Genomic DNA, 23,146 nt, shown 5'->3' on the forward strand with positions numbered 1-23,146 from the left:
AAGTGACCCCCTTTCGACGAACTTCTGACAAGCAAAGTCAAGGGGGAAGCCACTTAGCGACCATGTGGCGAACTTAACAACGGCAGTGATTCACTGAACGATGGGGGTGAGTGGGCAAGAAAGTCTGTGAAATAGGGCAAAACTCACTTAACGACTGTTGCTAAATGTGCTCAGCAGCCGGAAATTTGGGCCTCAGTTGTGGTCATAAGTCAGACGTACCTGTTCTGCCCCAGCTACGGACCCCAAAGAACGCAGCACACACAAAGTCTGTACAAACCTTAATTTACTAAATTAAATCAGTCTTTTTCAAACAAAGGCTGTTAATTAACGTTCTTAACAGCCTACAAGAATCCAAAGAATAAATAATCGTAATCTTACTAGGATTGGCAGAAAGCCCAGAAGCAATTTGCAGGAAGCTGATAAAAGAACTGAGATCCAGACGCGAAGGAGAGTGAACTAAGTTGTTCCCTGCAAATTGTCTCAGTTGTCGTCTGTCCTTAAATAGGCTAAGGGAATGGCCAATTAGCCCCAAGCCTTACTCTCGAGGAGACCTCTCCTGAGGAGCCACTCCTGCCTTTTGGCAGCTCTGCATGCCCGTGCATTGATAAGAGGCTCCTCCTCTTCTTCCTCTTCACCCATGGAAGTTTCTGGAAGTTCTGAAGGTCCTGGCTGAATCCCCGTCTCTGGCACCACATCTTCTCCAGCCTCCTCATTGTCTGACTCGAGTGCCAGCTGCACAGGCTGCTGGCGCAGCACCACACCAGCCTCCTCGCTGTCGGATTCAGATACTAGCTGCACAGGCTGCTGACGGGCCACAACGGTACCCATATAAAGAAATAAACCTAACTTGGATTGTAAACAGCCTAGAGTTAGCTTTGCATGGCTTTTCAGTTTAATAACAAACAAACAAACAAATTTCCTGGAAAATAAGTTCGGGTCAAGTCGAAGTTTGGGCACTGAGGTCTTTTATTTCATCAATACAGGTGATGGATTTTTTTTTTCATTTTTATTTTTTTTGCTCCTGAGGACTCTGGAGGGTTAGAATTGTTGACTTTTGGAGTCCCCAGAATGTCCCTCCATATTTTGTTGTTGGGTCCCTGTAGATGGCATCTTTCATGGCGGTGGGGGAGAGACAGATGTGCAGGGGGGTCACTGGGACTGGTGGCTGATGCTAAGACTTGGATGTTACCAAGACTCCAGGCTGGAGTAATCTTCATTCTTCATTATCTGGAAGACAATGTTATTAGCAGGTATTACTGAGCCGTGGTGGAGCAGTGGTGAGAGTGCAGTACTGCAGGCTACTTCTGCTGACTGCCGTCTGTCTGCCTGCCATTTGGCAGTTCGAATCCCACCAGGCTCAAGGTTGACTCAGCCTTCTGTCCTTCCGAGGTTGGTAAAATGAGGACCCAAAATTGTTGGGGGCAAGATGCTGACTCTGTAAACCGCTTAGAGAGGGCTGTGAAACACTGTGAAGCGGTATATAAGTCTAAGTGCTATTGCTATCTTTCTAACTCCCTCCCTCCCTTCCTTCTATGGTGTGCAGTTAGAATGCAGCATTGCAGGCTAACTCTGCCCACTGCAAGGAGTTCGATCCTCACAGGCTCAAGGTTGACTCAGCCTTCCAACCTTCCACAGTGGGTAAAATGAGAAGCCAAATTGTTGGGGGCAAGAGGCTGACTCTGTAAACCGCTTAGAGAGGGCTGTAACAAAGCACTGTGAAGTGGTATATAAGTCTAAGTGCTATTGCAATCTTCCTTTCCTTTCTTCCTTCCCTCCCTCCTTCCTTCCTTCCTTCCTTCCTTCCTTCCTTCCTTCCTTCCTTCCTTCCTTCCATCCATCCTCCCTCCCTCCTTCCCTCTCTTCTATAGTGTGCAGTGGTTAGAATGCAGCATTGCAGGTTAACTCTGCCCACTGCAAGGAGTTCGATCCTCACAGGCTCAAGGTTGACTCAGCCTTCTAACCTTCCAAGGTGGATAAAATGAGGACCCAAATTGTTGGGGGCAAGAGACCGATTCTGTAAACTTAGAGAAGGCTGTAAAGCACTGTGAAGCGGTATATAAGTCTAAGTCTATTGCTATTTATTTATTTATTTAGCGGATGGCATATCATACATGGACTCGCAATATAAATTAACCGGTCAACCAGATTGGTAGAACCCAATAAAATATAAATGTCAAAAAAGAGCTAGGTTCAAATATAGGTAGTCCTCGATTTATAACAGTTCATCTAGTGAGTTTTCGAAGTTACAAGGGCACTGAAAAAAGCGACTTATGACCGTTTTTCACACTGACGATCTTGTGATCAAAATTCAGATGCTTGGCCATTGGTTCAGATTTACGACCGTTGCTGCGTCCCAACGTCACGCAATCCCTTTTTGCGACCGTCTGCCAAGCAAAGTCCATGGGGAAGCCAGATTCACTTAACGACCGGTTTACTAATTTAAGAACTGCAGTGATTCGCTTAACAACGGTGGCCAAGAAAGGTCGTCACATAAGGCAAAATTCACTGAACCATTGACTTGCTCAGCAACAGAAATGTTGGGCTCAGTTGTGATCGTAAGTTGAGGACTACCTGCACAGCCTTAAGAGGTTGCAGAAAAAAATGCTTTTAGAAGCCTCTGACGATCAGGCAACTCAGCTGGGATCGCCAGAGGCTTTTAAAGGCATTTTGTTTTTCTACAACCTCTTCGGCCGAAGAGATTGCAGAAAAAAATGCTTTTCAAAGCCTCTGACGATCCCACCTGAGCCGCGCAATCATCAGAGGCTTTTTTTTTAACTTTTAAAAGCATTTTTTCGGCTGAAGAGGTTGTAGAAAAAATGCTTTAAAAAGTTTTTTAAAAAAGCCTTTGATGAGGTGGGTGGGGTAAGTGAGTGGCGACCTGGCCGAGAACCGGTTTGGGGGCGTGACCAGCCAATGTTATTACCGGTTCTCCAAACTACTACAAATTCTTACTACCAGTTCTTGTGAACCGGTGTGAACCGGGAGCAACCCACCACTGGTTGAGCACCTCAGAGCCATTATCTGATCTTCTACTAATGGTACTTACACAGGCTTGGCGTTGAGGAAACTCTGATGACTCAGCATTCGATTCTCTTCCCTGTGTGTGTGTGGGGGGGAGAAATGGGGGGCCAAATTAAGAGGCATATGTGACCAGGTTTAAATTACTGTTCTTCAGGCACCTTATGTAAAGATCTAGCTCTCTGGAAAAGGCCCTAATGTTGGGAAATGCGAAAGGAAAGAAGATGTCAACTAGCAGTGGATAGATCGTTACAGCAGTGAAGAGTTCACTGTTGAAAGAGTTGGAGAAGCAGCAGTGGTGGTATCCAGCTGGTTCTGTCCGGTTCGGGCGAACCGTAGCAGCGACTGCAGTAGGTCACGCCCACCCGCCTGGATGTAATGCTGTCCTATTTCGCCACGTTTTGGAGGCCGCGCGAGAGCAAAGAGCATGGGCGGAAGGCCGAGCATGCGTGGAAGGTGGCGCGTGCCAGCGAAGTGAGTGCGCGCGCTCACATTTGCGAACCGGTAGGAAGGTAAGCGAATCCCACCTCTGAGAAGCAGAATAGGGACAGATCATTGTGGAGAAAATCTATCGAGCAGTATGTGGTGACTTGAAGTCCACATAACAAATGGCGCATCATCCATGCATCCATCCATCTATCCACCATCCGTGCACCCATCCATTTATCCAACCAACCAACCAACCAATCAATCAAGCATCCATCCATCCATCCATCCATCCATCCATCCATCTGTTGTGGCCCCGCCCTCTGAGCCTGTCCCATCGGAGGAAGAAAGCTTCGAGCATGAGGAAGAGGAGTCAGCCAGGCCTCCCTCTCCAGGCCCCTCCCCTCTGGCACTGGAGAGGAGATTAGCCAGGAGCCAGGTGTCTCGGATGAGAGCGAGGGAGAGACATCATTCCTGGACACACGCCTCCGAAGGCGTGATAAACGATTGCAGCAGCTCAGGAGGCGTGCTAGGGATTAGAACTGAGTCACTGGACCACACCCCAGAGACTATATAATAGAGGGTGGTGGCCAGTGATCCTTGTGACGAACAAAAGTAAACCTTGGATAGTCACTAAAGCCTCGTCCGGAAACTGCTGAGAGGAATATTATTCTGATTGAACTTTTGTACGCTAAGTATCTTATCTTTCTGTTTTGTGGAAATAAATGCACTTGGCAGACGGTGTGTAAGTCGCTGCCAAGTTGGAGATAAAGACCTGGGTGTGTACCAAAGTGTTTCCTTAACCCTCGGCTGGCTGTGTTTGTGTGTGTGTGTGGACAGGGACAGATCACCATCCACCCATTTTCCATCCATCCACTCATCTACCCGCCGATCCACCCACTCACCCACTCACTCATCCATCCCTCCACCTATCTCTTATCCCTCCACCTATCTCTCCATCTATCCATCCATCCATCCATCCCCCATCCATCCATCCATCCATCCATTCATCCCTCCACCTATCCATCCATCCATCCCTCCCATCCATTCATCCATTCATCCATCCATTCATCCACCCATCCCTCTACCTATCCATCCACCCATCCACCCATCCCTCCACCAACCCATCCATCCCTCCATCCCTCCACCCATCCCCTATCCCTCCACCTATCTCTCCACCTATCCATCTATCCATCCATCCCTCCACCTATCTCTTCACCTATCCATCCATCCATCCATCCATCCCCCATCCATTCATCCACCTATCCCCTATACCTCCACCATCTATCCATCCCTCCATCCCTCCACCTATCCCTCCCTCTCTCCCTCCCTCCCTTCCTCTCTCCATCCATCCACCCACCCAACTATATCCTTGACTTAGCCAGTCACAAGTTGTTCAAGTATGATTAGGGACAGCACCATGGGCTACAGAACACCTAAGTCCAGTTAGAGTTTTCAGATGAGCTAAGCATCTACTCCAGCAATGGGCAGGAAGAGCTTGAAATGGAAACGCCTTGTACTTATATCCTTGTACTTACCCAGGTAGAATGTTTTGAGTACTTAATCTCTGTTGACTTCCAATCTGGCTTTCTATCCTATGAAAGAGGTGAGAGAAAGATGGATTTTCAGAGATGTGCCTTCAAAAGAAATCCCTCCCCCCTTCTTCTTGCTGAGAGCAAATGCACCAAGACAAATTCCTTTGTGTCCAATGACACTTGGCCAATAAAAATTCTATTCTGTTCTATTCTATTCTACTCTACTCTACTCTACTCTACTCTACTCTACTCTACTCTACTCTACTCTACACTACACTACACTCTACTCTACTCTACTCTACTCTACTCTACTCTACTCTACTCTACTCTACTCTACTCTACACTCTACTCTACTCTACTCTATTCTATTCTATTCTATTCTATTCATCCTTTCCCAAGAATCTCCCTTGAGCCGGTCTGCTTGTACAGACAAGACCAAAAATCCAGGTAAGGGTTACAACAGTTCCTTTAGTGGCAGAGGTGGCGCAGTGGTTAGAGTGCAGTACTGCAAGCTACTTCAGCTGACTGCTAGCTACAGATCAGCAGTTCAAATCTCACTGGCTCAAATTTGACTCAGACCTTCCATCCTTCCGAGATGGGTAAAATGAGGACCCAGATTGTTGGGGGCAATTTTACTGACTCTGTAAACTGCTTAGAGAGGACTATAGAAGCACGACGAAGTGGTGTATATAAATGCTGTTGCTATTGCTAGTGACCATTCGAAGTTACATCCACACATAATGAAGGATTATAAATTGAACGAGCAAATAATGGAAGATTTTAATTTAACACAAGTCATACTGCATTTCTGGAATTTCGTTATATGCCTTCCTTGGATTTATTATGGATTGGACTTGACAATTCTTTGGTTTTGTGAACTTACTTTGGTTTATCCGACGGAGGAGGAAAACCTCCCTTTGTAAGTAAAGTTTTTGGCAAGCAGCTACTGGGTTGCTGCCAATGCTGTTATCTCAAAGAAATTCCTGACTTTATTAACTCCTGGCTGACTGTTTGTGTGCGTGTGTGAGACGGGGACAGAACAGTTATGCGATCACCTTTTGTGACCTTCTGACATGTAAATTCAATGGGAAATGAGGTTTATTTCCTCCCACCCCCCCCAAAATGAAATCCTGGTATGTTTACGTGCCATAGTTCAGATCTGGAACTTACTTGGCTTGAGATATCTCCGCACTTCCCAGCTCTGTAGCACGTGCAGGCCTTAGGAGAAGAGAAAACACAAACATATACATGGACACACACGGACACAAACACACATAGAATGAAAAACTCTGTTTGTTTGTTTGTTTGTTTGTTTGTTTGTTTGTTTGTTTGTATCCCAGCTTTATTGTCTTTACAAATAACTTCAAGGTGGCAAATACATCTAGTACTTGCTCCTCCTCCTATTTTCCCCACAACAACAACCCTGTGAGGTGGGTTGGGCTGAGAAAGAGAGTGATTGGCCCAAAGTCACCCAATTGGCTTTCATGGATAAGGCAGGATTAGAACTCCCCATCTCCTGGTGATTGGCCCAAAGTCACCCAATTGGCTTTTATGGATGAGGCGAAACTAGGGGTGAAATCCAGCAGGTTCTGACAGGTTCTGGAGAACCGATAGCGGAAATTTTGAGTCGTTCAGAGAACCGGCAAATGCCACCTCTGGCTGGTCTCAGAGTGGAGAGGGAATGGGGATTTTACAGTATCCTTCCCCTGGAGTGGGGTGGGAATGGAGATTTTGCAGTATCCTTCCATGCCCACCAAGCCACGCCCACCAAGCCACACCACACCCACCAAGCCTCACCCACAGGACTGGTAGTAAAAAAATTCGAATTTCACCACTGGGCAGAATAGAACACAGTATCTCCTGGTGATTGGGCCAAAGTCACCCAATTGGAAACCTCCAATGTTGGAGCATCCACAACTTCTGGTGGCAAGCTGTTCCACTGGTTAATTGTCGTCACTATTAGGAAGTTTCTCCTCAATTCCAGGGTTTTTTCTCTCCTTGATTAGTTTCCAATCCATTGCTACTCATGCTGCCTTCAGGTGCTTTGGAAAATAAGTTGACCCCCTCCTCTTTGTGGCAGCCCCTCAAATACTGGAATCCTGCTATCATGTCCCCCCCTACTTCTCCTTTTCTCTAGATTGGCCGTACCCAAATCCTGCAACCCTTCTTCATATGTTGGTTTTTTTGGGGGGGGACTCCAGGCCCTTAATCATCTTAGTTGCTCTTCTTTCTTACAAAAAAAAAAAAAAAAGTTACAAAGAAGTTACACTAGGTCTCCATGGGAAAAAAGAGAAATGTCACCTTTTAACACGGCCCACAGTTCGGTAAAGCATCAGCGACACAATGAAGGCAAAGCCAGTGCCACTGGAAACAATGATTCCTAACAGGGCTAACGGAGACATCGTGCGTCGCTCCACGGCGTAGTAACTTCTGTCTGGCAAGAGAGAGAAAAGCCGTGAAGAACTTGGAAAGGGAGCATTCCAGGAGGTGGGTTGCGTCCGGTTCGCCCCGAACCGGGGCAAACCGGTATTAGCGGCGGCGGGAGGCTCCACCTACCCACCCAGACGTCATCAAAAACACTCTGTGCCTGCGCAAACCCGTAGTGCCAGGATTTGAAACCCACTACTGGAGCATTCTTGTTGGAGTTGCATTAGACCAGGGGTGTCAAGGCCGGATCTGGCCTGTGATGTGGTTGGATCTGGCCCGTGGAGCCATCCTGGAAAACGTAAGGGGCCGGTCCACATGGCTTCGGCCTGGTCTACCCAATGAAAAGAGGAAACTTGCCAGCAGTTTGGGAAGTGGCATCAAGCTGGCCATACCCACCCATCTGGCAATGACCACCCAGTCAGCCACGCCCAGTGAGTGGCGCCAAGCTGGCCATGCCCAACCAGTCAGCCACGCCCACCTGCCCCCCCCCCCCCGAGGTCAACCACAGCCCCAATGTGGCCCTCAGTGAAACTGAGTTTGACACCCCTGGATTAGACCTTAAAAGGATTTCTCGCCAACTTTAAGGCGTGTCAAAGTGCATACCTCTTCAAGCTGCCAAGGTTGAGAAACAGAAAACTGGCTCTCCGCTTGGCATGGCATAATAGTCTAGGTCCATGCTGGCTGGGGAATTCTGGGAGTTGAAGTCCATCTATCTCGAAGGGTCAAGGTTGAGAAACAATCCTAGCCGGAGAATTCTGGGAGTTGTAGTCTACCCATCTTAAAGGGCCAAATTGAGAAACACTGCCTACAGCAGAAGTGGGGAACTATGACCCCTTTTATGACTTGAAGACTTTAACTCAAGGTCTCGTGGTCCTCTTTTGCGACGTTCTGACGAGGAAGACCGATTGACTCAACAACTGTGCTGCTAACTTAACAACCGCAGGCAACCTCGCTTAGCCACCGAGGCAAGAAAGGTCGTAAAATGGAGCCAAGCTCACTTATCAAATGTCTCACTTAACAACAGAAATTGGGGGCTCACTTGTGGGTCGCAAGTTGAGGACATCTTGTATTTGAAAGAAAGCACGGTGAGATGGTAACTGCCCGAATTACATTTCACTACCATACGCGTTTTGTTAGAACAAGTAAGCCGAAAGCGGTAATAGCAATTACCTCTGACTATTAAGGTCGCAGTTCCCACTTCGGATCGGTTAACAGTATTTTTATACACAGCGTAGAAGTCGGAGTCAGTGACTATAACATCTCTGATAAGAAGCGTACAATCTGGCCTGATGCGTTCACGGTGGCGGGAAGCCGGGCCGTAGACCACAGAATTTTTCTTGGGATGATAAGCTAAGATCTCGAAAAAGTTATTTGTCTCCCCTCGGTACCAGTGGCAGGCCAGGATGTTAGCCTTCACTCCTGATGGAGATAATGCCACGTCCCATCCGATGTCGGGATCGTCAGGATCTACCTTCACGTCAATGGTGACATTTTCAGCTGCTGCAGCCAATTGGAAGCCAGGTGGTTTCAGGGCGTGACCTGGAGGGTTGGGAAGGAAGAAAAACACCGAAGAGACCCCCTTCGAGAAGACGTCAGAGCAGCATTTGGAGAAGGGAAGCTGTGTACAATAGCAATTAGCGCTTAGACTTATATACCACTAGAGTGCAGTGCTGTAGGCTAGTTCTGCTGACTGCCGACTGCCTGCAGTTCAGCAGTTCGAATCTCACCATGCTCAAGGTTGACTCAGCCTTCCATCTTTCCAAGGTCGGTAAAATGAGGACCTCAATTGTTCGGGGCAGTTATGCTGGCTCTGTAAACTGCTTAGAGAGGGCTGTAAAGCACTGTAAAGTGGTATATAAGTCTAAGTGCTATTGCCCTTCCTTTCTTCCTTCCTTCCTTCCTTCCTTCCTTCCTTCCTTCCTTCCTTCCTTCCTTCCTTCCTCTCTCCCTCCCTCCTTCCATTCCATGGTGCGCAGTGGTTAGAATGCAACATTGCAGGCTAACTCTGCTGACTGCCAGCAGTTCGATCCTGACCGGCTCAAGGTTGACTCAGCCTTCCGTCCTTCCAAGATCGGTAAAATGAGGACCCAGATTGTTGGGGGCAAAAGACTGACTCAGTAAACCGCTTAGAGAGGACTGGAAAGTCCACCCATCTTAAAGGGCCAAGATTGAGAAACAATGCTGGCTGGGGAATTCTGGGAGTTGAAGCCACCGTGTGTACGGTGTATGTGTATGGTCTCAACCAAGAATACACAACGTAAAGATAACCATCATAGTAAACAGTAAATAGTGCAAGATTGGAAGTTGTGGAGAGACCTGACCCATAGAATCGCCAAGCATCGGACACGACTGAATGGATAATCTCATCATCATCTATCATAATGCCACTCACCATCTCAGAAAGGCAATCATAGCTTAATTGAAAAAGCACCGAACTAGGATTTTCAGTTGGTTCCCCTGGATCAAGGCTCTCCAAGGCTTGACAACTTTAGGACTTGTGGCCTTCAACTCCCAGAATTCCTATGGCTGGCTGAGAAATTCTGGGAGTTGAAGTCCACAAGCCTTCAAGTTGCCAAGTTTGGAGAGCCCTTATCCAGGAGAACCGACTGTCCATCTTCCATCTCAGCATTAAAAATGCACAAAAGTCCTCCAGTGTCTCTTTTGAGAATGAGATGGATGGCACATTCATTCAATAAAGGAATACATAAATACCTCTCGGTGAACCTCATTTCAACCCCAACTGCTCGTTTCTTACTTGTGAAAAGTAGAATAAGCCAGTAACAGTGACACATTGAAAGGGTCTTCAGGGCCTGGCAGCAGGCAGCTGTTATTCCTGCCATACTTGGTGATGGACATCCTGAACTTATATCTTGGTGCCCATCTGGAGGATCGTGTTCCATGTTCTTCCCCCACGCCAGAGTTTCCTCCCACTAGGACTGGGAGGCTTCACTGCCAGGCCCACTGCTCTAAGCCATTGTGAACTCACAGCCAAAGGTCACAAAGCAAAACTTGAGATAGAGATCCTGGTGAAGTGGGCCATCGAGAGTCATCCAAGGAACCCTTCTTCAAAAATGATATTTCTGCCGGAGAACTTGCTGATTGCCTACCTGTGTGCCAAGAGACGTCGCTGCAGGAATTAGGAACCATACTCATCCTACTAAAAGACCTTTCCCCTTCCTTCTGCGCACTCTCCCAAAGGTCACTGACAGCTGGTTTTAGATGGTCAATGCTAAGGAGAGCATAGCAGAAAGCTGGAGGATCTGAAGTTCTTAACATCTTCTCTGTAGCGTTCCAGAAAAAAACCCCAACTCCAAGTAAAGACTCTGAAGCAAGCATTTTTCAAAGTTCTATTTACTAGAATAGGTAAACTGGCACATCTGGGAAAACCCGAATCTGAGAGGTCCGGATTTTCCCTCAATAAATCAAAACCCCCCAAACCATCCCCTCACTCCTCAGTTGATCACATGCTCCAATCAACCACCGTCCCATCCCGAGACCTCACTCCGACCTCTCCTTCTCCAGATGCAGGATCGGCCTGACTTTGACTGACAGGAAGAATGCTATTATGTCTACAGACAACCCCTCTATTAAATCCCCCCTCCTACTTTCCCACACATTTGAAGGTGGCAGCATGGAAGCTTCCGGCCTAATTTCCGGCTTCCAAAGCTGATGTTCTCAGTTGCTCCTTGAATAAATTTATGGTAGCAAGGCTTCTGATGGGGGAGGGGGAACCAGTTTTACAAGTCAGCATGGACAGCCATGGAATTGATCCTCCCCCCCTCTCCAAATTTGGCATTTTATTAATCAAGGTACCCCCCAAAATGCTCTTTCTGGGCTCATAAGGGTTGTCCACATTCATCAGAATGTTTCATGGACTCTAGATTCTTAGTACAGCTCAAAAAGAACACTATTGGCATAATCTAATTGCCTTCGGCCGTCCATTTTGGCACAAAGATCCAGGTTAAGATGAGAAAGGATTAGATTAGAGATATCCAACCATGGCCACTTTAAGACCTGTGGACTTCAACTCCCAGAATTCCCCAGCCAGCATGGGAATTCTGGGAATTAAAGTCCACAGGTTTTAAAGTGGCCAAGCGTTAGAAATTCTGTTTATATAAAGCACACAAAAAAACAAAGAGCACAGTCACCATGTGCTTTACTGCTCAACTATATAACTGTAATAGGAAATAGGAAACTCTACTTAGAACAAAAGAGCATAGAGTATATACCATAGATCCCAACTACTAAATACTGCCATCTACTGGCTGAATACTTCTGTAGTTGTTGCAATAGAGAATACATGCCAACATGTATTTTATAATACAATAATACATGGGCAAACAATAGATACAAACTCAAGGTAAACCGCTCCAAACTCGATTGCAGAAAATATGACTTCAGCAATAGAGTGGTCAATGCCTGCAATGCTCTACCTGACTCCGTTGTTACATCCTCAAACCCCCATAGCTTCAAGCTTAAACTGTCTACAGTGGACCTCACCCCATTCCTAAGAGGTCCGTAAAGGGAGCGTGCATAAGCGCACCAGCGTGCCTACCGTCCCTGTCCTACTGTCCCCACTTATTTGTACTCATTTCCTGTGTCCATGTCCATGTTTATACTTATACCTGTTATCTAGTACATGTTTGACAAACTAAATGAATAAAATAAAATAATAAAATATAAAATTAAATAAAATAAATAAAATAAAATAAAATAAAATAAAATAAAATAAAATAAAATAAAATAAAATAAAATAAAATAAAATAAAATAAAAGTATTCCAACACCAAGGTTGGATACCCCTGGCTTAGATATAGGTATAGAAAAGCACATTTCCAGTGTGAATTTCCTGTGTTTGAGTGCCTTCCACAGCAGTGGTGAAATGTATAATTTTTTACTACTGGTTCTGTGGGCGTGGCTTGGTGGGGGGGAGGGTAATGTGACTGGGTGGGCGTGGCCAACTTTTTTTTTTTTTACTTTTTTTAAAGCATTATTTTACAACCTATTCGGCCGAATAGGTGGTAAAAAAAATGCTTTTAAAAGGTTAAAAAAAAGGCTCCGATGATCACAGCTATGGCACACAATCTTCAGAACCTTTTTAAAAATCTTTTAAAAGCAGGAGGTAACGACATCCGAGCGGATGGGCGGAGCCTTGCACCGCCATCGCTACCGGTTCTCCGAACCACCTGCCACAATCGCTACCGGATCGCCTGATCCGTTCCGAACCGGGATCATTTCACCCCTATTCCACTGGCATCCTGAACCCTGGGTATTTAAAGTAATGATCAAAAATTAACAATCTCAGGAGTAGACACTGCAATGGTTTAATTTTTTTCAGTGCATAAGAATGTCGGTGTTCTTTTCAGATCGTAGTGGGATCAGAGGAGCTGTGGGAATTTGCTGTCAATTGTTGGGCGCAGGGAGGGATAGATAAAAATTTGCAAGTCGAAGAGTGTTGTTTTTTTTTTCGTGTTGAAGAAAAGGGATCCATTTTTGTTCTTGAAGGCTCGATGCAATCTGTTCTTTTTACCTGAAAGAGAGTCAATCTCAAATCACACACACAGCAGCCAAAAATGAAATATAATGTAGCCCTTGACATATGACTACAATTGAGCCCAAATTTCTGTTGCTAAGTGAGACAGCTGTTAAATGAATTTGACCCCGTTTTATCACCTTTCTTGACATATTTATTAAGTATTTATCACCGCGGTTGTTAAAATTTAGCAACACAGCGGTTAACGTGGCTTGTTAACCGCTGTGGTGAGTTCTAACCGGCTTTACTACCGGTTCTTTTCGTGTACACGCTTTGCATTGGGAATCTCTGCCCAGCTGAGGTGCGGCAATCCACTCTGCCACACCTATCAGCTGGGCTAAAAAAGAAGAAATAAACGGTAAGAATAACGCGGGGACGGGCGGGAGGGCTCAGCTCCCGGACAAAGAGAACCGGTTCGGTGACGTCATATCGTCACCGCTACCGGCTCGGCCGAACCGGGCCGAACCGGGAGGAACCCACCACCGCACTGCAACTCTCATAAATAGGAGTCAATTGCCAAGCATCTGAATTCTGGTCACGTGTCTATGGGGAATGCTACGATGGCCGTAAGTATGAGAAGTCCCTTTTTCCAGTGCTTTGAACGGTCACTAAACAAACTGTCGTAGGTCGAGCACACAGTGTCCCTGTGGGTCATGTGATTGTGATCTTGGCTATGTTGTGAATGTACAACAGTTGTGTGGTTGTGCGATCGCCGTTTGCAACCTTCAGAGCTGGCTTCGGCAAACAAGCAAACTCAATGGAGAAGCCAGCCGGGAAAGTCACAAATCTCAATGCTGTGACTGTCTCGCTTAACAACTGCAACAAAAAAAAAGGTCATTAAAATCAGGAAGGGACAGGTGATGCTGTACACAATGACTGCACAGCTTAATGACAAATGTTCCACTCTTTATTTTGATTGTAATTCAAGAGCTGCCTGTAATCTTATAGCCCATTAAATCAGATTATTCCATCATGTATTCTAGGTTTGCTTCAAAAGTGGTATTTTTCTCCCTCTGCTGGTAGAAACAGGAGCTCACCTGCTGCACTTTATACCATCTTACACAAATGCCTCCATTCCATATGGCTATTTATTTATTTATTTATTTATTTATTTATTTATTTATTTATTTATTTATTTGTTTGTTCAATTTATATGCCGCCCTCCTCCGAAGACTCAGGGTGGCTTACAATGCACTTATAGTAATAGCCTTCATTCTTTTGTATATACCTGCTTATTAGGGCTTTTTGCCCCCCCCCCATAAGCCGTGTTTCTACAAAGTCAGCTTATTGCCCCCACAATCCGGGTCCTCAATTTACCTACTTCGGAAGGATGGAAGGCTGAGTCAACCTTGAGCCTGGTGAGATTTGAATTCGCACTAATTGCAGGCAGCTGGCAACTAAGTGCTACTTTAACAGCACTTAGTCTGCTGCACCACCAAGGCTCTTGTTGGAGACAGACTGGCTGAGCCAGAGGGAGGAGTCAAGCAGGGAATTAGTCTGGAATCTTTAGAGAGGCGCAAACAGCCAAAGTCCAACCTCCCCTTGAATCAGTGGTGGGTTGCCCCCGGTTCGGACCGGTTCTATAGAACCGGTAGTAAAACCGGTGGGAGGCTCCACCCACTGACCCTGACATCATCAGAAGCGATCTGCGCATACGCAGAAGCTTCTGAGCATGTGCAGAAGTAAGCCGCGTGCGTGAGCGAAGCAAGCAAGCGCACGCAATTCCGTTGCGAACTGGTAGTAAAGATAAGTAGAACCCACCCGTGCCTTGAATGCCATTTGAACCTTACCTAATTGAACTCTTCACATGTGGATCCATAATAGAATAACAGAGCTGGAAGGGACCTTGGAGGTCTTCTAGTCTAACCCCCTGCTCAGGCAGGGAACTCTATACCATTTCAGACAAAATGGTTGTCCAAACTCTTGTTAAAAGCTCCAGTGTTGGAGCACTCACAGCTTCCAGAGGCATTGATTAATTGTTCTAATTGTCAGGAAAAATTTTTCCTTAGTTCTAGGTTGCTTCTCTCCTTGACTGATTTCCATCCATTGCTTCTTAGTAATTCTCAGCTGTTATAATAAAATATTTTTGTTTGGGACTAATTGTGTCTTATAATGACTAAGTGAGCCTAGGTCACAACAGTAGGTGAACTGTCAGCAACGTTTAGCAAAGGCCTGGTTAACCAGGTAGCATTAAGGAGCCATGGTGGTGCAGTGGTTAGAATGCAGTATTGCAGGCTAATTCTGCCGACTGCCAGCAGTTCGATCCTGACCGAATCAAGGTTGACTCAGCCTTCCATCCTTCCGAAGTGGGTCAAATGAAGACCCAGATTCTTGGAGCAAGATGTAGACTCTGTGAAACGCTTAGAGACGGCTGTAAAATCCCTGAGAAGCGGCATATAAGTCTTAAGTGCTATGATTATTGCATGAACATGTGTTTATGTTTGTTTTATTAAATTTGTATACCGCCCTACTCCCGAAGGACTCAGGGCGGTGAACAGGCACAGGATAAAATACAGAAGTACAAAAGTTAGAAACAATTTAAAACCAAATTAAATAATTTAGCCCACGACAATTTAAAATCCCAATAATTTAAAAACAAATTAAAATTTCAGTTTAAAAATTTAAAAGAAAGGGGAGAAAAATTAGGCCAGGTGATGTGATGTTTTCCACAGAGTGGGAATTCACAGATTGTTTTTAAGTCTTCCTTTCCTGGGTCTGTTACTTACCGTCCTCTCCTGGGGGCACCTCTTGCTCCACCTCTGCCTCTGCCTCTACCTCTCACCCCTCGCTGTGCGGTACCTCCACGAGTCGTCTTACGCTTGGGAGCTGTTGTTTTCCTAAAGAGACACACACACACACACACACACAAAATGAGCATGGCTCTGAACACTAAGTTGTCAACAGAGATCGAGCAATGGAGTTATCTTGGCCCTTAGTTTTAAACTAAAACTACATACCGGTAGACTTATGACAACAATTGAGCCCCAGATTTCTGTTGCTAAAAGAGATAGTTATTAAGGGAATTTTGTCCCTTCTGAAATATTTGCCATGCTCCTTTTTCTTCTGGGGGTTCAGCTGCCTCTTATCTGACTATGGCCTAGTCCGGTGATGGTGAACCTATGGCATGCGTGCCAGAGGTGGCACACAGAGCCCTCTATGTGGGCATGCACGCCATTGCCAGCTGCTCTTCTGGTTTATGGTGCTGGCCAGCTGGTTTTCGTGGGTGCCGGAGCACTGGAAAATGGCCTGAAAAATGACCAAAAAACAGGCTGTTTTTTGGGCTGTTTTTCGGGCCGTTATTTGGGCTGTTTTCAGGATGTTTTTTGGGATGTTTTCCGGCCATATTTGGCCTGAAAAATGGCCTGAAAATGGCCTGAAAACAGCTTGACAAACAGCCAAAAAACAGGCATGCGTGCACACATGCATTCCGGCCACCTGGTCAGATGCACGCGTGTTTCAGTTCGGGCACTCGGTGCCGAAAAGTTTTGCTATCACTGGCCTAGTCTGTGGCTCTTCCTTCTCTCTCCCAAGGTTATTCTCACATACCATTATACCAGTGATGGCTAACCTTTTTGCCATCACGTGCCAGGAAGGGGGGGGCAGGGGAGGTTCACGCACACGTGTGTCCACACCCATAATTCTATGCGCCCCACCCCGTGCATGCGCGTGTGACCCCTCCCTGCCCCCCCCACTATTGGCACGTGATGGCCCTTTTTTCTTTTTCACCTGGCTCCAGATCCTCTCTATGCATCTGGGGAGGGCGAAAACAGCCTTCCCCACTCCCTCGGAGGCCCGAAATGGCCCATTTCTCAACTTCCAGTTGGACAGGAAGTGATGTCTTTTGCTGTCCCCAGCCTCCAGAGACTCCCGGAGCTAAGCTGGAGTGCCAGGCGACATGGCTCCACGTGCCACCTGTGGCACGTGTGCCATAGGTTCGCCATCACGGCATTATACCAACTTAGATGGGATAGAATAGTAAATAGTTGAAGGACATTTATTAAGTTCTTTAGTTGAAATTACACCGTCGGTATCCCTGGATGCCAATTTACTGCCAACCCTGAAAGGAGGACCCAGGACTTCTGAAGTACCATCTTCTTCTCTGCTATATCCAAAGTCCAATGACCAATTATACTCCCCCTCTTCCAGGGGTGGGCTCAAAAAATTATAACAAGGGGTTCTCTGCCCGGTTATTGAGTGGGTATGGCCATGGTGGGCATGGCTTAGTCAGCTCCCTGCAGCATGACAGGTGGGGGGTTGCCCTCCCCAGGCTCCTGAGGCCCTCTGGAGGCCAGAAATGGGCCTGTTTCCGGCCTTCTCAAACTTCTGGTAGGCCCGTTTTTCACCCTTCGCAAGCCTCCATGCATGCCTTGTACTTAACCTGCATCCAAAATGGGTCATGTGGGGACTCCTGGGAGGGGTGGGCAGGGTGCGGCAGGGCGGGGCCAGTCAGAAGTGCACAGAATCTTAGCGAGAGATTCTCCCAAACCCCTGCGAACCCCCAGCTGCCCACTCCTGCCCTCGTCCTGTTCCTGTCAGAGGCACCTTTGAAGGTGCTTCCGAGTTGAAACGATTAGCTAGTGACATCACCCAGGGGATACCCGTGGGAGTGCCTTTTCACGTCTCCATCAAGGAGCTGGAGCTAATAACAGGCACTCACCCCCTCCAGGCAGCAGCACTCAAGTCTCAAACACGGGCTTGTTAACCTCCAACTCGGCATCCTAAACACATGAGCCACCCTGCTCCTTATGACCAATGCTATTTGGTGTAAACAAGGAAGGGCATTCAAGGATCATTTAATTGGATGACAACTTACTTTGCTGCTTGCGTTGATGCTGGTATCGGTGCCGGGGCTGGAGCTGGAGCTGCAACCGGTGCTACCGCCGCCGCGCTGGTGGTCGGGGCAGGATGAGAAATACTACTGAAGAATCAGAAAAAAACAAACATCGTGAGAATTCCTTTGAATTCAACAAGCTGTGTTTTGCTTTCCTGCGCTTGCGTCTAAGGCAGAGGTGGGGAACGATGGGAATGAGAAGACTGGCCACAGCCAAGTTGCTGCCACCAATTCGCCATGGCCCACTCACTGCGGGACATTTTGCCATGGCCAGCTCAACATACGGTAATTCGCTCTGGGACAATTTAACAATTCTATTGAATGATTTAAAGTAAATAAAAAAAAACATATTTTCATTTTTGCCATTCATATTTCGTTCTATCCCTACTTTTGTATCCTTCCTTTAATTATTCTATTCCACCATTTCTTTGACAGTAGTGTAACTCTTGACCCCAGTGAGGCAGAGGAAGGTTTCAGCAGGTTCTGACCAATTCTGGAGAACCGGTAGCGGAAATTTTGAATAGTTCAGAGAACTGGTAAATACTACCTCTGACTGGCCCCGCCCCCCATCTATTCTCTGCCTCCCGAGTCCCAGCTGATCGGGAGGAAATGGGGATTTTGCAGTAAACTTCCCCTGGAGTTTTAAAGGAGTCTAAACAAGGGGGGGAGGGGCTTCAAAAATTTTTGCAAGGGGTTCTCTGCCCAGTTGCTGGGTGGGTGTGGCCTAGTTGCCATCCTGCACCATGGGGGGGGCTGTTTTTGCCCTCCCCAGGCTCTGGAGGCTTTCCTCGAGCCTCCGGGAGGGAAAAAACGGCTTCCTGAGGCTCTGGAGGCCAGAAACGGCCCCATTTCTAGCCTTCCCGAACCTCTGGTAGGCCAGTTTTTTGCCCTCCCTGAGCCTCCATGGGCACCCTGCACTTACCTGCATCCAAAACGGGTCGTGTGGGGACTCTTGGGAGGGGCAGGACAGGGTGGGTGGGGCCAGCCAGGATTTGGGAAAGGGGTGAAATGCTCCTGGTTCGGACCGGATCGGGTGATCCGGTAGCAAATGTGGGAGATGGTTCAGAGAACTGGTAGTGATGGCGGTATGAGGCTCTGCCCATCCACTCGGGTGTCATTACTTCCTGGTTTTAAGCAGGAAGTAATGTATTTTTTACCCTCTGCACATGCGCAGAGGTCTGCGTGTGCATGTAATGTGCATGGAAGCGTGAGCAAAGCGAGCTCACATGCACAGCGCATGCAGTTCCGAACCGGCAAGGAAGGTAAGTAGATTTCACTCCTGATTTGGAGGTTCTCCGAACTGCACAGAATCTTAGCTAGAGGTCCTCCTGAACTCCTGCAAACCCCTAGCAGCCCACCCCTGAGTCTAAATATTACCTTCGAGAAGTGACGATCTGATAAGCAGTTAGGCCTACAAGCACTGAGACCACGAAAAATGACGACACTGCAATTCCTATGATGCCTCGTGTAGAAAGCCGGTTTCCTTTCCTGCCAGTTAGTCCTTCAATAGAAGAGAATATATGTAGCTCAGGATTGAACTCTGGAGTTCTTGGTGCTCTCTGATCTTGATATTTTTTTCTGCAGATGTTTCATTACTGAACTAGGTAACCTTTTCAGTGCTAGAAGGAATGGGGTTTGATCTCCCTTTATATGCAATAGTCTGCCCTACCAATATTTGGTCAGGATGTGATTTTCTTTCTTTCATAGTTCCTTGATGAGGATATTATTATCTGTTGGTCTGTTTGTTTGTTTGTCTGGTATTAATCCCTGCTTATCTGCTTATCTACACTTATTTTAGTGTTGAAGAGAATGTGTTCTTTTTTCTTCTCCTTAGCTTTTTTATTGTCTCTTTCGAATGATGTGTAAATGTAGTTTATCTCTATGTGTCTGTTGATGGCTAATGTGCAGAACTGCCATGCATCTAGGAATTCCTTAGCATTTTTGGATTTAGTTTGATCTAATATGGTCATAGTATCCCCGTTGAAACTATGATGGAGTCTGTCTATGTGTGGTGAGATTGAGATTAAGGAAACAGAGTCAGTCCTTTTATGAAACAACAAACAATCAAAAGCCAATAATAACAAAAAATAGACAATAAATTAACTCATGCAGTAAAGGCTAAAGGAAATATAGCTTTTAAAAAATAAAATAAAATAAACTTTAAAGAAAAGGCACTGCATTCAAATACATGAATTCCATACCCATATGATTTACTATGAACAAATCAATAATCCTAAATTTACTGCGGGGGGAAATTATTCTTTTTAATCAAGTAAAATTATAAGTATAGGACTTTAATTTTATACAGTTTTATCATTTGTATGAATTAAGATTGGCCATGACATTTTTAATTTCTACTTAGTCCATTTCAGGAATGAAATCTGAGTACCCATAACCAAGGTGTGGACAATTTCTGCAAAATTTGCAGAAATGGCAAAATTGACCTATTTGATTTAAGGAAAAAAGAATAGGTAATGCTATAAAAGATTGGAAGCCTTTATGGACTTTTTGCTAAAAATGATTTAGTTAGCACTTTGACAAAAAATGAATTGGCAATTTCTGGATTTGTTAACTTAAAATTATTGAATATGGGAAGAAGGGATCTACATAATGGAATTATAAAGGGGGGAAATAATGAACATTTGTGTTATAAAGAAGAATGGAAATCACGTCTTTACTTTTCTCTTTTCTTCTTTCTTTACCTGTAATGTTTCTGACATTTTTATCTCTTTCCTGTTTCCTCTTTATGTACTTTTTCTATTTAATGTTTTAATTATGCAAAAAACTTTCAATAAAACACACACACACATGAAATTAATCTGGGTATGTGGCAATGCCCCTCCTTCCTTCCTTCCCCTTCTTCCATCTCTCCATCTCTTCCTCCTTCCTTTCCCACCTTCTCCTTCCTTCCTTCCTTCCTTCCTTCCTTCCTTCCTTCCTTCCTTCCTTCCTTCCCCTTCTGCCATCTCTCCATCTCTCCCTTCTTCCCTTCCCACCTTCTTCTTCCTTCCTTCCTTCCTTCCTTTCCCTTTGACATCTCTCCATCTCTCCCTTCTTCCTTCCTTCCTTCCTTGCCCTTCTGCCATCTCTCCATTTCTCCCTTCTTCCCTCCCACCTTCTCCTTCCTTCCTTCCTTCCTTCCTTCCTTCCTTCCTTCCTTCCTTCCTTCCTTTCCCTCCCTCCCTCCCTCCCTCCCTCCCTCCTCCCTTCCTTGCCCTTCTGCCATCTCTCTGTCTCTCCCTTCTTCCCTTTCCACCTTCTTCCTTCCTTCCTTCCCTCTCCCCAGCTCCACATGGGCAATGCCTTCACATGGGCAAAACATCTGGTGAGATGCATCTGAAAAAAAGGTGATTTGCACGTTCAAGGATGCCAACTGGACCTTTTCAACCCTCCCTATAGACAACCCTGTAGTGAACCAGATCTATATGCTGTCCGGCTTTATTCTACAGAAAAAGAAAGAGAAAGAGAGAGAGAGAGAAAGAAAAAAGAGAGAGAGAGAGAAAGAGAGAAAGAGAGAGAAAGAGAAAGAGAGAGAGAGAAAAGAGAGAGAGAGAAAGAAAAAGACAGAAAGAGAGAGAAAGAGAAGGCGAGAGAGAAAGAGAAAAAGAGAGAGAGAGAAAGAGAGGAAGAGAAAGAAAGAGAAAAAGAAAAAAGAGAAAGAAAAAGAAAGAGAGAGAAAAAGAGAAAGAGAGAGAGAAAGAAAAAGAGAAAGAAAAAGAAAGAGAGAAAGAGAAAGAAAGAGAGAGAAAAGAGAGAAAGAAAAAGAGAGAGAGAGAGAGAAAGAGAAAGAGAGAGAAAGAGAGAAAGATAGATAGATAGATAGATAGATTACCCTGGAGACGCAGATACACTTTCCCCACGCTCTTTCCTTCGTTCTTCTCCATCACTCCTTTGTAGAAGCCCTCATCCTGAGTGGTCAGATTTTTGATGTGCAGGGAACAATCCGAGTTAAGGAATTCCCGTCCTGTGGAGCCATCTTTGAAGGCCAGCTTAGATAGAGGGGGTAGGCTATAGGTCACGATTGGCTTAGCCTCATCATCGCCCCCTCTAAACCAGCTGCAGGTGCTGAGGGTGTTGGTATCTCCACTCGGGATGAGGGTGACATGCCCTCCTATTTCGGGTTTCTCGGGGTCCAATGCAATATTAGTAGAAACTGTGGGAACCCCAGGAGAGATATGTTTTGTGGCAGGAGGGCGAAGAGAGGGAGGATGATGAGAGGGAGAAGGAGGGGGAGGGGGAGGAGGGGGAGGAGGGGTAGTGGGACGAGGACGAGGACGAGGACGACGGGTAGTGGGACGAGGACGACGGGTAGTGGGGGGAGGGGGACGGGTAGTGGGACGAGGACGACGGGTAGTGGGACGAGGACGACGGGTAGTGGGGGGGAGGGGGACGGGTAGTGGGACGAGGACGACGGGTAGTGGGACGAGGACGACGGGTAGTGGGGGGACGGGGACGGGTAGTGGGGGGACGGGGACGGGTAGTGGGAGGAGGGGGAGGGGGACGGGTAGTGGGAGGAGGGGGACGGGTGGTGGGAGGGGGACGACGGGTAGAGGGAGGGGGACGAGTTGGAACACGAGGACTAATAGTTTTGATGGTAGTTTTAGGAGGAGCTTCAACCCGGTGGAGGCAAGAATTCAAGACAGATGCTGAATGGAAAGGGGAAAAAAATCAATATTTAGTTCAGCAAGAATTTAACCTTGGCAAAGAATGGTAACTTTTGCAGCTTGACGATCGAAACTAAAGGAATATCTTCCAAGTTTAGGCTCCTGAGGAAAGGAGTTAAAGAGGCAATTCTAGAAGGGTAAACTTCTTCTGGTACCATTATCTAAGGTAAAAGTAAGGGTGTCCCTGTCCAGTCATATCCGACTCTAGGGGGCAATGCCAGCATTGTCCGAAGACATTTCTGTGGTCATTTGGCAAGCATGACTACATGCCGAGGGGGCACGGGATACTGTTAACCTTCTCACCAAAGTGGTACCTATTTATCTACTCACATTTGCATGCTTTTGAACTGCTAGGTGGGCAGGAACGGGAGCAAGTAACAGGAGCTCACCCCATCATGTGGCGCTCGGGTCTCAAACCTGGGCTGTCAGCTTTCCAGCTGACAAGTGCAGCATCTTTAAACCGCCGAGCATTGCTCCCGTTATGCACCATTATCTAAAAGCTTACAAGATATAGTTTGTACCAAAGCTGCTGTGAACCTCAGGCGAGCTCTTTTTTTTTTTTTTTTTAATTTGATTTATATGCCGCCCTTCTCCGGAGACTCAGGGCGGCTTACAGTGCGTTAAGCAATAGCCTTCATACTTTTGTATATTTATACAAAGTCAGCTTATTGCCCCCACAAACTGGGTCCTCAATTTACCTACCTTAGAAAGGA

General features: G+C 46.3%; 1 protein-coding gene across 1 annotated transcript; it reads right to left on the minus strand.

The window, feature by feature from the left end:
- Positions 1-7,276: 7,276 nt before the first annotated feature.
- On the minus strand, positions 7,277-22,923 carry LOC139321330 (cell adhesion molecule CEACAM5-like). The gene is made up of 7 exons (XM_070950001.1): positions 22,851-22,923; positions 21,602-21,922; positions 19,147-19,270; positions 17,752-17,856; positions 10,514-10,635; positions 8,577-8,945; positions 7,277-7,413 (listed from the first exon to the last, which is right to left on the minus strand). The coding sequence occupies exons 1-7, from the start codon at positions 22,921-22,923 to the stop codon at positions 7,277-7,279; spliced, it is 1,251 nt and encodes a 416-aa protein (XP_070806102.1).
- Between the last annotated feature and the right edge of the window lie 223 nt (positions 22,924-23,146).

The sequence above is a fragment of the Pituophis catenifer genome, unplaced genomic scaffold, assembly GCF_029215685.1.
Source record: "Pituophis catenifer annectens isolate HBS135680 unplaced genomic scaffold, rPitCat1.0.hap2 SCAF_9, whole genome shotgun sequence".
In the NCBI taxonomy this organism is placed as follows: domain Eukaryota; kingdom Metazoa; phylum Chordata; class Lepidosauria; order Squamata; family Colubridae; genus Pituophis; species Pituophis catenifer.